This window comes from Pogoniulus pusillus, chromosome 15 (genome assembly GCF_015220805.1).
Source record: "Pogoniulus pusillus isolate bPogPus1 chromosome 15, bPogPus1.pri, whole genome shotgun sequence".
Lineage (NCBI taxonomy): Eukaryota > Metazoa > Chordata > Aves > Piciformes > Lybiidae > Pogoniulus > Pogoniulus pusillus.
In genome coordinates this window covers 12,341,743-12,354,239 of record NC_087278.1, presented here as the reverse complement: position 1 = coordinate 12,354,239, position 12,497 = coordinate 12,341,743, and the positions used below count along the sequence as shown (strand labels likewise).

The 12,497-nt window shown below is 41.1% G+C and overlaps 1 protein-coding gene across 1 annotated transcript in view; it reads left to right on the top strand.

Annotated features, from left to right (window-relative positions):
* RFX4 (regulatory factor X4) overlaps positions 1 to 12,497 on the top strand; it is a 98,206-nt gene that overhangs the window by 15,973 nt on the left and 69,736 nt on the right. The window contains exons 2-3 of the mRNA XM_064155398.1: positions 4,134 to 4,220; positions 12,355 to 12,415. Coding sequence (XP_064011468.1) covers positions 4,134 to 4,220; positions 12,355 to 12,415 — 148 coding nt within the window. The remainder of the gene's footprint in view (positions 1 to 4,133; positions 4,221 to 12,354; positions 12,416 to 12,497) is intronic.

Sequence of the window (12,497 nt, the reverse complement as noted above, 5' to 3'; positions counted from 1 at the left end):
AGGCTGACAGGTAGTGTGTGTGCTCTGTTACAATTCACTTACGATCTTTGTGAACTTAAATAGTTGACATAGCATTTAGAGGTGCATTTTTGAAATGCTGTGTAGTATACCTTATCTGCATGCTTTGCTAATAGGGTTGCAACGGCTCCTGTACTGATTCACATTACAGTCATCAGTATCTGACTACACAGCACATTACTACTAGATATTTGTTATTCTGTTTATTTTGCTTGGATTATTTTTGGCCAGTGCTGATCCTTGCTCAAGCCACTGTGCTGGTATAACTGAGGGTACAGTATGTTGGGACTTGAGATGTGAAGAAGTCCCAGAGAGCAGGGAGAGGAAATGATTTAATATCTGTGTGGAAATGCACTGAGTAGAAGTACACCCTGTATGAGACAGGATGCATTTTCTTTTACTCTCACAAGCACATCATACTAGAAATCCGAGGTCTATCCATGTTGTGTTAGTGATTCATCATTGTTATCAGGTCTGATATGTACTTCTGCTTAATCACCACCTGAACTCTCCGTTATTCTGTGTCTCCTCCTGATGTGAAATCCTTTCTGTGAGAATTTTGTGAGTTCTAAGCACAATAGTTTAGGTTTTAAGCGTGCAAAACCTTCCATACTATGTGTTTCAGTGCTTGTCTAGAGAAGTGGTGTAGTGTAATTGATGTCAGTCTTGGGAACAAGTGATGAAATCTCAACCTGGTGACACCAGGAGGTAGCCAGAAGGCTCTTCCTCAGTCTCTGCAGCTGGACTGCCTGGGACAGGCCTCAGTTCATTCTGATCGTACACCTGTGTCTCATAAAGACAAGAGGTCATGAGATGTGTGCAGGGCTCTGCCTAGTGGGTTTGTTGTGCTGGAGCAGGATCTAATGGTATTAACTCTAAAAGACCTTCTGAAAGTCTGATTTAATTTGGCCTTTACATTTTGTTTGCTTTGCCTTTTTCTTAGATTATTCTGTTGTTGGTTGATTTTTTTTTTTTCATTTGTTTTTTCCTTGGTTTTGCTTTTTTTTTTCAGGCAGGTGCTGCTATATTTGAGGTCTGCAGGCTCGTGGAGGGGATATTTTAAATTTCAGCAAAAGCATGAACTTTTATTTTAAATAACTGAAAGCATGCTTATTTATATGGGGAGATAAAAGCTTTATAAACACTTTTTTTCTTTGTATATAGACAGACAAAACAATCTACTTAGTAAGTGAAGGTATTTATTAGAGTATTTATTTACGCTTGTATCAGTTAGTTTATAAGATAACACAGTCTTTAAATAGCTAGTTGGTATTGCCACATCTTGTCATCTGCCAAATAATTTGCCATAAACTCTCTGACACTTTTGCTCAAAAGAGTTAGGGTTTTTTTTCACTCCTTTGTGCCAGACAGGTCGTGTATCTTTTCAGGCTCGAAGAATTTCTACCAGCTATTTAAATGCAAGGCCACAAAGACAAAGCCAGACTCAGGCTGAGTGAGCTGAACTAGGGTGATTCAGAACCTAAGGAGCTGCAGCACATAATTAAACAGTGACTGCACCTACTCCAGAGAATTTATATCTTGCAGTGTTTCTAGAGAGTTTGTAACTTGCTTTGCCAATGAAAAAGGAGTACATTGCATGAACAGCTATAAGAGACAGTGCACAAACAAGGATGCTGGAAAATTGTTATCGAGTGACACTTCAGAAGTTTTTTAACCTACTACTTTAGGCAGGGAACGTGACTAAAGATGGCTGCTGCCAGTTCCCTGCTGCCGAGGGAAGAGGATGCTTCCCAGCTTCCCAGCTCTTGGTGCTGGGAGGAAAAGAAAGGGCAGAGTTGGGCATCAGTCTCTCCTTGGCGCTAATGGCAGCCGCCTTTGCTTTTACTCCCTGCAGCTGGGCTCAGAGCCAAGGGAATTATATACAGCCACGGCTGTGTGCTGAAAAAAGGAGGAGGAGGAAGGGTAATCTCTCTCAAAGCTTCTTGCACCTCTCTCTGCTGTTATCCTTGCCAGCAAGTTTCTCTTCACCTCGTAGTGATCTGTGAGGATCCAAGCTGCTGTTGCTCAGATCACAGTACTAAAACAGGAGCAGGGAGATGCTAGTAGCTCAGTTTTAGGTTGGTAAAAGTAATCTGGCATGAAGCAGCCATATCGTTGTGTTGGCCTTTAGAGGAGCAGGTGGTACCCCCCTACTCGATGCAGCTGAGCAGTGTGAAGAGGGAAAGCCTTGAAGTTAGTCACCCCAGGCTTGTGGGTTTGTAAGGGAGCAGGAGCTGATCAGGCAGCATGGGTCTTGCTGGCAAGTTTTACATATCAGTGTTGGCAGCTTTAGAGTGATTTTTGTGCAAGGCCACGTTGAATTTGAAGAGGTACCCTGAAAAATCCATGGACACCAAGAGTTGTTCTTTTGGTTGATTTTCAGAGAAGTACCTCAAAGGAGTGGGCAGCATGGTCGTGAGGCTTTGTAGACATAGGGCAGGCTGATGGTACATGAGGAAGACACACAGAGGGACTTGCTCACATCAGTGAAGGTAGCTCTGCAGCACGTTCCTGCTGTGAATGCATGAGCAAATAGGCAGAAGGAAGGGACTGGCATGGAGCTGTCACAACCTCTTGTAGAGTGCCTGAAAACCAGAAGCACACAAAGCAGCAGTGCCTGGAGACTTGTGGCAGAGACTGGGAACCAGTTCTGAAGGGGTCTCGGCAGACCTATTCTGTAGTCCAACGTGTATGCTGTTGCACTTTTGTTTGCATGGCAGTGGGGACTGTGTGTGCAGAGCAACACACACAAGTTTATGTATCTGCCTGGGTTTAAAAAGCAGGATCTGTTTGACCATGACTATTTGTGTATTTATTTTTTTGGCATCTAGTGCTGAAATAAGTTATACCAATTTGTGCCTTTTCTAAACCAGAGTGCAGCTTTCCCAAGACATTGGGCTTCTGCTTTTCCAAGTCTGCTGCTATGATGGGCTTTCTCTGGCTGGCAGACAGCTGTCTGTGCTGTGCTGGTAGCCTGATGTGTCTGGGGAGTAGCTTATGGAAAGGAATCTGCAGCCATTTCCATGTCTTTGAAGGTGTTTCTGGCTCTGGCAGTTTGCTGACAGTGAGATCTGTTTCCCCTTATTTCTTGTGCATCTCTTGACTCAGTGGGTTTGTTTCCTGTAATAACTTGTGGGGTTACCTTGCAGCCTTCCTACCTATCCCTTCCTTTTCTTTCTTTGACCGTAGGAAGCTCTGTGAGCATAAGTTCACTTCTGTTCACATACAGGTTCTTGAAAAATAATCTTGTGAGGGAGATCAGTTTATTGTTGCCATGTCTAGGATCTCCAGGCAAATCCAATGACTCATATTTTATACTTTGTCCAAGGAAACACACAGGAAGGTGCAACTTTTGCCCCGAAGCCCCCTAACATTAAATTCTGCTGAGCCTGATATATTCTCTAAAGTTGTCAGGGGATGTATGTTACAGCTTCCAGAAAGAGCAGCAGAGTCAAATCCATGTAATGCTGTACCTCATCTGACTGGTAAGAATAAATTGACAATGAGAAAAGACAGGAGTGGCTGAGTATGCACTGTGAAGTGACAGAGGTCCGAGTAGTTCAGTGCCTGCTGACTCACTAATATCTGCATGGAAAAGATCTTGGTAGGGCTGGAAACTCCACCAATGTGAACGGGGTAGTAGGATTTGGCTTCAGAAAGTACAGTTTGAGCCCCACTGTTAGAAAAATCCATGTGAATGGTTGATTTTACACACATTAACAGTTCTGTCAAACCCAGAAATGAGTGGAAATGAGTACACAAGTCTTTGCCACACCTAGATTTAGAAATTAATGCAACTTATGTTTCAGTTGCCCACATTAGATGGTTTTTCTTTTTCATGTATGGTATGATGAGGAGTAGAAAGCATATCCTCTATTTGGAAAACACCTTCTGTTGCTTAAACCAATTAAAAAAAAAAAAAGAAACTAAAAAAGCAACAGCTAAATTTGAAAACAAGAAAGGATTTTCTTGCTAAGTATTATCAGACTGGGCACGTTTTAACACAAAGGTCACAGAACGTGTTTGTGGAAAACTGGCCACTTCCTTTAGTTTTATATGCTACTTTATAATGCAGAGGCAAACAAACCCAAAAGAGGATCTTTGTTCTTTTGCAGAGAGTTGGATTGAACGATGTCTCAATGAAAGTGAAAACAAACGTTACTCCAGTCACACCTCTCTGGGGAATGTTTCTAACGACGAAAGTAAGTAACTCGTTCATTTAAAATGAGTGCGAGCATGTCCGAGTGCTAATTTCCTACTACATAAGTTGCTACCTCTTGGAAACATTTTTATCACTGCAGAGTTTGAAGATTGAACTCACTTGACACATTCAATAGTTTAATTCATTTTATTTCTGGAATATGTGCTATTTTGCATCATTTAGAAGGAAGTAATATTACTATCTATTATTGAAAATAACCAGAAGAATTTTGCTGTCGCTGAATAAAGTTTGGATGACCTCTCAAATGTGGTGTTGGTATTAGCTGAGCAAAACCATCTGGTTTGCTTTTCACTGGCCAACACCATGTGGTTAAGATACAGGAAAAATTGTGCTGTTTTATCAATATTGCTGCATCAAATCATGCATGTAAAATCTTTAGGAACTAAAAAAATAATCAGAATTTTTTTGAAACAATCACATATTAAAGTATGATATTGTTTCCTTTTTAGTCATAGAGAGGAAACAATTATAAATCTAGTAGAATTTATTTTTTTAACTCATCTAGTAACACTAGATCTTATTTTAAACAATAGGTAATGAAAAAAATACTCCAAGGTATCTTAAAATAATCTGTTTGTTTTCAGAATTATAAGACAAATTTTCATTTACCATTTAATTTTCCTAATGCAATTTCTATTACTTTTGCCTATGCAATTTCTATTATGCTTAATTTGCATAAAACAAAATACCCTTCACTTCAGTTTTCCTCCCTAGGCCCCATATGTTAGTTTAGGTTACAATATGTTAACGCAGAAAGAGTTCTTTAATTCATAAAAGGATCACATTTTTATCATATTCATATGTTTGGGGGGGAAAAAAGTATTTTTAATAGCTTCTTAGTTGTTGAATGTCCCATTTGCACTGTGAGGTTTTTGTTTGGTTTAGTTTTTTTTCCATTTTAAGTGAGCTGTTTTATTTTGATATCACAGTAAAAGGATATGTCCTGCAGCCACGTTTTAGTACATCATGAAATTTGCTGTATTGAGACCCTACTCTTATTTATCCAGGGATCTCTTTTGACACAATGTCTCTTCCAAAGGACAAAGGAAGTGTTAGAAACATTGCATTTATTCACTACTCCCAAGTGAAGAAGACTAGACAAGAATCCTTAAAAGACAGATAATAAAACTTGGACAAGGCTTTGTTTGTTCTCAAAAATGAAGGAACTGAAAATTAGTTTATCTTTTAAAATAAGGTTGCAGTGAAAAAATAAAAAGCACCTGCTCATCGATTTGCATTCAATGACAACCTATGAGACTGGAAATTTGTTTCAGTCTGATGCTACTGAGAAAATGATGGAAAGAATCTGTAGTGAATGAGATGTGACTTTAGACTCTCTTAAGAGAGTCAGAATTCAACTCTATTGACTTCAGTGATCTTTTCCTTAGACTCACAGTTTAAGACATCACTGTCAAGGTAATTATGGAGCACCACTAGTCGATATTAACCCCTCCCCCCCAACATTATGTCATAATTTTAAGTTGATGTGATGGTTTGGGAGTTACCCACTCCCTCACTCTTGTGAAATCACCCAGACTAGACTCAGCCAACTGGAAGTTAAGGAATGAAGCTTTTATATTCACAGCTTAGCAGAATACACAAGCAGATATTTACAACATATTATAATATTTACAGCCATATAAAAAAATAAACGAGTTAAAACTAATACAGAAACTCAACACTGCTCCCAGAAATCAGTGTCCCCATGATAGGCTCCCAACCACCCTTCCACCTTCTTTCCATCCCTCTACTTTATCCCAGAGTCTGCCTTATGTGCATGGTGAGTTTGGGGGATCAGCAAGGGAGGGTCAGAAGCAAAATGATTGGTTGAGTTACACAGCCACAAAAGCCCAGGGAGAAAACACAGGCAACAACTCTGACAGAGACACTGTCTTATCTATTTTTGTGTCCTTGTTTTTATATGTCTCATTGAACCTAGGAGTGAAGTAGACATCACCATTGTTTCCTTTTCACAGCTTATAATCTAATTCTTCTCATTAAGATGTTCCAATTAGCCTCAGACCAACACAGCTGTCTTCTGTATTCTGTTCTAGATCTGCTACCCTACATACATTGTAGTAGAACTAGTGGTAGTTTGAGTGCTTTCAGTTTAAATGTGAACAGGAGAAAACTTCCACATGCTCAGGGACAGTAAGAAGCAGATCTGCACAAGTTAGAAAGAGCAGGTACTTCACACAGTGGCATCGAGAAGATAGGATGGTTGCTCATTCTGTTTTCTGGCACAGGAATTAAGGGACAAGTAACAAAAGGTGGCAAATTTAGAACTGATAAATACATACATGAATTTATCCCACAATTTGTGTGCAGAAGACACAATGGACACCCAGATGAGAGCAAGAGTTGACCTCATCTAGCTTCCTGCTTAATACACAGCTCGTCCCATATGCTTTTGTGATGCAGATAAGAGAATTAATCTACCTGGAAAATCCTACTTGTTTTGGAGGGGTAAGGAAGAAGAAGGGAGAGGGTGAAGAGCAACATGTAAGAAAGAAAAAGCTAATTCTTGAGCACCAGGAAGACAAACAATCTGTGAAATCTAGAAAAAAAGTAGAAGCTTCACCTTAGAAATCATTGTGCTGTGTGCTCCTTTCCAGTGCTTCAGTTCTTTCTAATGTTTCTCTATTGATGCCCACACACCAACAGAGACATTTCCAAACCATTGTGTCACTCTTTGTCCAGCCTCTGTTATGCATTTACAAACAGCAGGAGACAAAACGTTTTGAGAAAACCTACCTAACCCAGTTTGAATTCTTTAGAAGGGTGGTCAAATTGCTGTTGCCAGTGGTGCTCCAGTAGTCATTTGCAGCCAAAAGATGTCATCCATCTTTCTCCAGACTAGTTATTTTTCATGTCTAAACACATTAGGTAGCTTTTAGCTGCAGTCTACCAGAGAAAACTTGGGTTTGGTGGTGTTGGTTTGGTTTTGTTTGTGTTTTGTCCTTGTATCCAATGATGCTGTGACTATTTGCACTGAACTGATAATATTCTTACTCCATATCATGCTTGGTCTTGCAACTATTTTTTTCCTGGGTACAGTTCATAGGCTTTTAGGATAAGACTAATAATGTTGTTGGTCTTCTTTTCTATAGCTGAAGTATGCTACAGAATCACACTTCAGAGCAAGGGACCCTTTGCAATCTCCTCCAGATACCTTCAGGACTCTTGAGCATGCATTACACTGCGAGGGGAATCAGTGACTCCTAGCTGTAGATTCCCATGGTCTCACTGCTTCTCGAGGCAATTCTTACCCTCTCAGAAGCTTTTATGACATGTCCCAAAACACAGCTTACACATTCTAATATAACATTTACACACAAATTTCATTGCAGTTTCCAGGTTTTTAAAAACATTTTTTCTTTTCACCACTTCCATACTCTACATTTTAGTCAAAAGATTTAAAAGGGAATGGTACAGCCTGATATCTGATAGCAGTAAAAAAACCCAAAGCAAACAACTCTACAGGATGTTCTGTGTACTGTGCATTGAGCCAGGCTTGCTAAATTGAAATAGGAGTCAGAAGAATACAATTCAAGGATTATGAAAGTTTCAACTAAGATTCTATGGGAAAGGAGTCTGTTACCTGATGAAGTGGAAAGTTTGCTTTCCTGAATTTAGAAATGTGAATGTATAGACAGCTCATATGAGATAAAAGGTTCAGACTATTTTTTTCACTTCTAAAGCAGTGTTCAAACTGTGTGAAATGAAAGTTCTATCCAGTTGTTGGTGGTGGGGTTTTTGTTCTGTTTGGTTTTATACCTCTTATTCTTCCATCAGGGGAAAAAAATACTTTAAAAAACAAGCTACTTGATTTTCATTGAGGTTTTTCCTCAGGACATTCATTTTAAAATCACATCTACTAAATTAGAATGATCCTAGGTTAAAATCATAGAATCAGTCAGGGTTGGAAGGGATCACAAGGATCATCTAGTTCCAACCTCCCTGCCATGGGCAGGGATATCCTACCCTAGATTAGGCTGGTCAGAGCTCATCCAGCCTGGCCTTAAGCACCTCCACGGACGGGGCCTCAACCACCTCTCTGGGCAACCCATTCCAGGCTCTTACCACTCTCATGCTCAACAACTTCCTCCTCACGGCCACTCTGAATCTCCCCACCTCCAGCTTTGCTCCATTCCCCCTAGTCCTGTCACTCCCTGAGAGCCTAAAAAGTCCCTCCCCAGATTTTTTGTAGGCCCCTTCAGATACTGGATGGCCACAAGGAAGGTCACCTGGGAGCCTTCTCTTCTCCAGACTGAACAGCCCCAACTCTTTCAGTCTGTCCTCATAGCAGAGCTCCTCCAGCCCTCTGATCATCCTCATGGCCCTTCTCTGGACACACTCCAGCATCTCCACATCTCTCTTGTAATAGGGGCTGCAGAACTGGATGCAGTGCTCCAAGTGGGGTCTCACCAGAGTAGAGGGGGAGAATCACCTCCCTCGACCTGCTGGCCACTCTTCTGATGCAGCCCAGGATCTGGTTGGCCCTCGGGCTGCAAGTGCACACTGCTGGCTCAGTTCTTTACTGAACTTAGCCTTTACCTGAAGGGGCATTGTAGCCAGGTGGGGGTTGGCCTCTTCTCCCAGGTAACCAGCAATAAAACAAGGGGACACAGTCTCAAGTTGTGCCAGGGTAGGTATAGGCTGGATCTTAGGAAGAAGTTCTTCACAGAGAGAGTGATTTCCCATTGGAATGGGCTGCCCAGGGAGGTGGTGGAGGCACCGTCCCTGGGAGTCTTCAAGAAAAGACTGGATGAGGCACTCAGTGCCATGGTCTAGTTGACTGGCTAGGGCTGGTGATAGGTTGGACTGGATGATCTTGGAGGTCTCTTCCAACCTGGTTGATTCTATGATTCTACTGCAGAACGTCTATGTGACTGAAGAGGTTTCAGGGTTCAAAAAAAGTCCCTGCTTTAAAAGCATGGAATACGTGCTAATGATCATTAATCTTATTTATGGGTACATGTAGGTAAGAGATAAAGTAGCTTCTTACTGATGTTTAATTTTAGCTAAGGCAAATCACTTTTGAGAACAGGCAGAGTCTGGACTGCAGGGGAAACAGAGAAAGAGGCTATTCATCTGAAAAGTGTAAAGTTACCTGAACTAAGGGAAGGATTTTATCCACATAAAGCTACTAATAATTTTAGATCCTTAGTGATTTTGAGACACTTGTGGGCAGCTGGAAAAGTACAGCACATTTCCATTATCTCCACAGTGGAAAGCAGAGCTTTAAATCCACTTCTGCTGTGATTAACATCAGCATTTCAGAAAATGATGGACTAATGCAGTGTCTTCGCTTTGAGTTGTTCCACTTAGTTTAAGGCAACATGCTTAAAGAGGTGCTTTCCATAACTGCTGTTATCTCCATGTCTTGCTCCAAGAAGCAAGAATTCCCTTGAGCTGGACTTAGTATAGTCTACATAGTATAGTCCCCTGAGAGTTCAGGGAAAGGCACACATATATGTACAAGATGCAAACAGAATTCTGCTCTGGTGGCTTTGAAATAAGAATTTTAAAGGAGAAAGATGGAGATGTTAGTAAAGAAACTTCCTTGACATTTGGTAGGAGAAAGGCCCTTTGATATCTCTGAGAGTCAAGAAATAGTATTTTTCTAGTGTGGTGAGAATTTGGTAATCCTGTGTTTGAAGGTCTTTGAAGGCTGTCTCCATGCTGAGAGTTGTACTTTCAACTGGGTAAGCTTGCAACTGTCCTGAGCTTTCAGTTTGGATGAGTGCCAGCTTTCCCACCTAACCAGGTACCTTGAAAATACATCTTGATTTCACTCACAGAGGTTTAGGATTTTGCACCACAGTTAGATGAGGAGTTGTTTAGATCAGTGACTTTGAGCTTTTCCAATTTGAGTCCCCCCTAGCAATTTCCAGCAAGGTAGAAACCAATTACATAACTGAATTTAAACTAGTGGATAGTAGGCTTGGGCACTAATGTAGGAAATACTGTTTAAGAAAGTGCAATGCATTGCCAAAATGAACCATTTGCAACTATCTCCCTCCCACTTTTACCTTCAGGAACTGTTGGGAGGCCATTGCTGGGACCCACCAGGTTTGGCAGGCAAAGGCCAATTGCAGCAGCCTCTGTGCCCCAAGCCTGAGGATCTGCCATAATTCCTGTGCATTGTTCCCAGGTCTGCTGTCTAATTTTTCCTTGAGTGGGCAGGGAGATGCAGCAAGATGCAGGATTGGACTGGGATCTGGCCAGGCAATCTGTCTTTTGCCCCTCTGTGGCAACTATGGGAGCTTCCACATCAAGGCCCACTTGCCTTCCCAGCAGCTGCTCTTGCATCTCCAAGCCAGGCTCCCACATCCCCTGTCACCTGGAAAACTGTGAACCTCGACCCAGAGAGCTCTTCTTTCCACAGAGCAGGACAGACATGGCTGCTATCTCTTTCCCAAGCCTCACCTCAGGCAAGACTGGAGCCAGAAAAGCTATTTTTATGGTATCTGTGTCATCAGATTTCTGGGTGTCAATCATTGTTAGTTAAGAGTAAGAGGGGAAAAAAACTTTCAATGTATTGAGAAGGGATAACCCTGACTAATTTGTCCTCCCAGAAGTTTAATTCCATGCTGCACAGCTCTGTCTCCCACTATGGAGAAGTTGTTTGTCCTGCCACTTGCCTGGCCAGGGGCTGCTATGAAGTGTCAGCAGCTTGCAGCAGCCATGGCTGCTCAGCATTCAGGCCCTGTGTGCTGAAGGTTTGTTGGATGCTGCCCATTTGTTTAGGAAAAACAAATGAAAAACACAATTTAAAAGCGATTTGAAATGTGTATGTTGGTCCTATGTGCCGAATAAAAGCGAGGCTCTGAAAGGCAGGGAAGGAGTGTGCAGTCCAATAATTAGAAGCCCATTGTTATGCAGATGCAGAAGAGAGGCTGTGCAATGTCTGCAGCTAACTGTAAATCTGAATTTTCCTGACCTTCAGAGGACCAGCCTTGCAGGCTAAAGGATGTTCAGCTAACACAACTTGTACCATATGTAATGGAAGAAATATGTAGCGTGAGGGCTGAAGACAGTGTTTTCCCAAGTGGGGTTTTATTTGTGTGCATCAGTTCTTGGGACAGGCTGCACAAAAGACCTCCCAGTGGGGTTTGATGTTCAGATGAGATAGGTCACCTCCCTTCAGGTTCAGCACCCTAAAGGCTCACTTCTAAAAGTTGATTGTGTCAACAAATGAAACTTGCCCCATGGTGTGTAGGCGCAGTGGTTTACCTCACTTTGTAGGGTTCAAAGCTTTGCACACTTAGTGCTTTCATCAGGGACAAAGCTGTTAAAATATCAAACCATATTTGATACAACAAATAGAGTTCAGGAGGTGCTGATTATGCTTCACTTCAGCTTTCACCTAAGGGTGTTCTATGTACTTCCCAAATAACAATTTAATGTGAATTATTCTATGCATGCTTTCAAATTGTTTTAGAAGAACTAACCTGGACTAGGAAGAATACAGTACTTTAAGACTTTTAATTAGCTGATTTATTAGTCTTTGGTTCAAATTTGGGGAAAGTTGGTGAATCAGAGAGTTACCTTGGAAACACAGAGGAATACTATCAGGAAAAAAAACAAACTGAAAAGGAATAAAGTAAATTACAGGACGTTTTTAAATTGAGTTTTTCTTGCTCAGTGTGAAACTTTGTAAATTTTCAAGCATTTACTATACATTATATGTTAGGATCACAACAGTGGATGAACCCCAGTAGACTAAATGCCTCACCTAATACAAAATTGGTTAAGGCAACTGTTCTGTTAAAGCAGATGAAAATGGTTTTTATGTCTTGCCATGCTGAGGTCTAAGTGTTACATTTCTTTTTCATGTAAATTTATCCCTTCCAATGCCATTATTCCTATCCACTGCCCTGGTTCTCCTATCACTGATGTTTACAAGGTTTATTGCCCTGTGCAGCTTATACTGCTGCTAGTTGAAGGAACACGACTATGTTTCCACAAAGTAGCCAGTGTTTTGAGAAAGCTTTGGCACTTAAGAATGTTTGTTGTTTGCTTTGGTTTTGTTCTGTTTTTCCCCTTACCAGTTCGTTCATGTCTCAGCAATCCCCACTAAAATGACATTTTTGTTTGTTTCTTAACAGATGAGGAAAAAGAAAACAATAGAGCATCAAAACCGCACTCAACTCCAGCTACGCTGCAATGGTAAGATGCCTTTTTTAAAACCCAACAAAAAAACCCCACCCCTGATAGTGCTTTTTCTTATACCTTTTTCCAGTTCAAATCA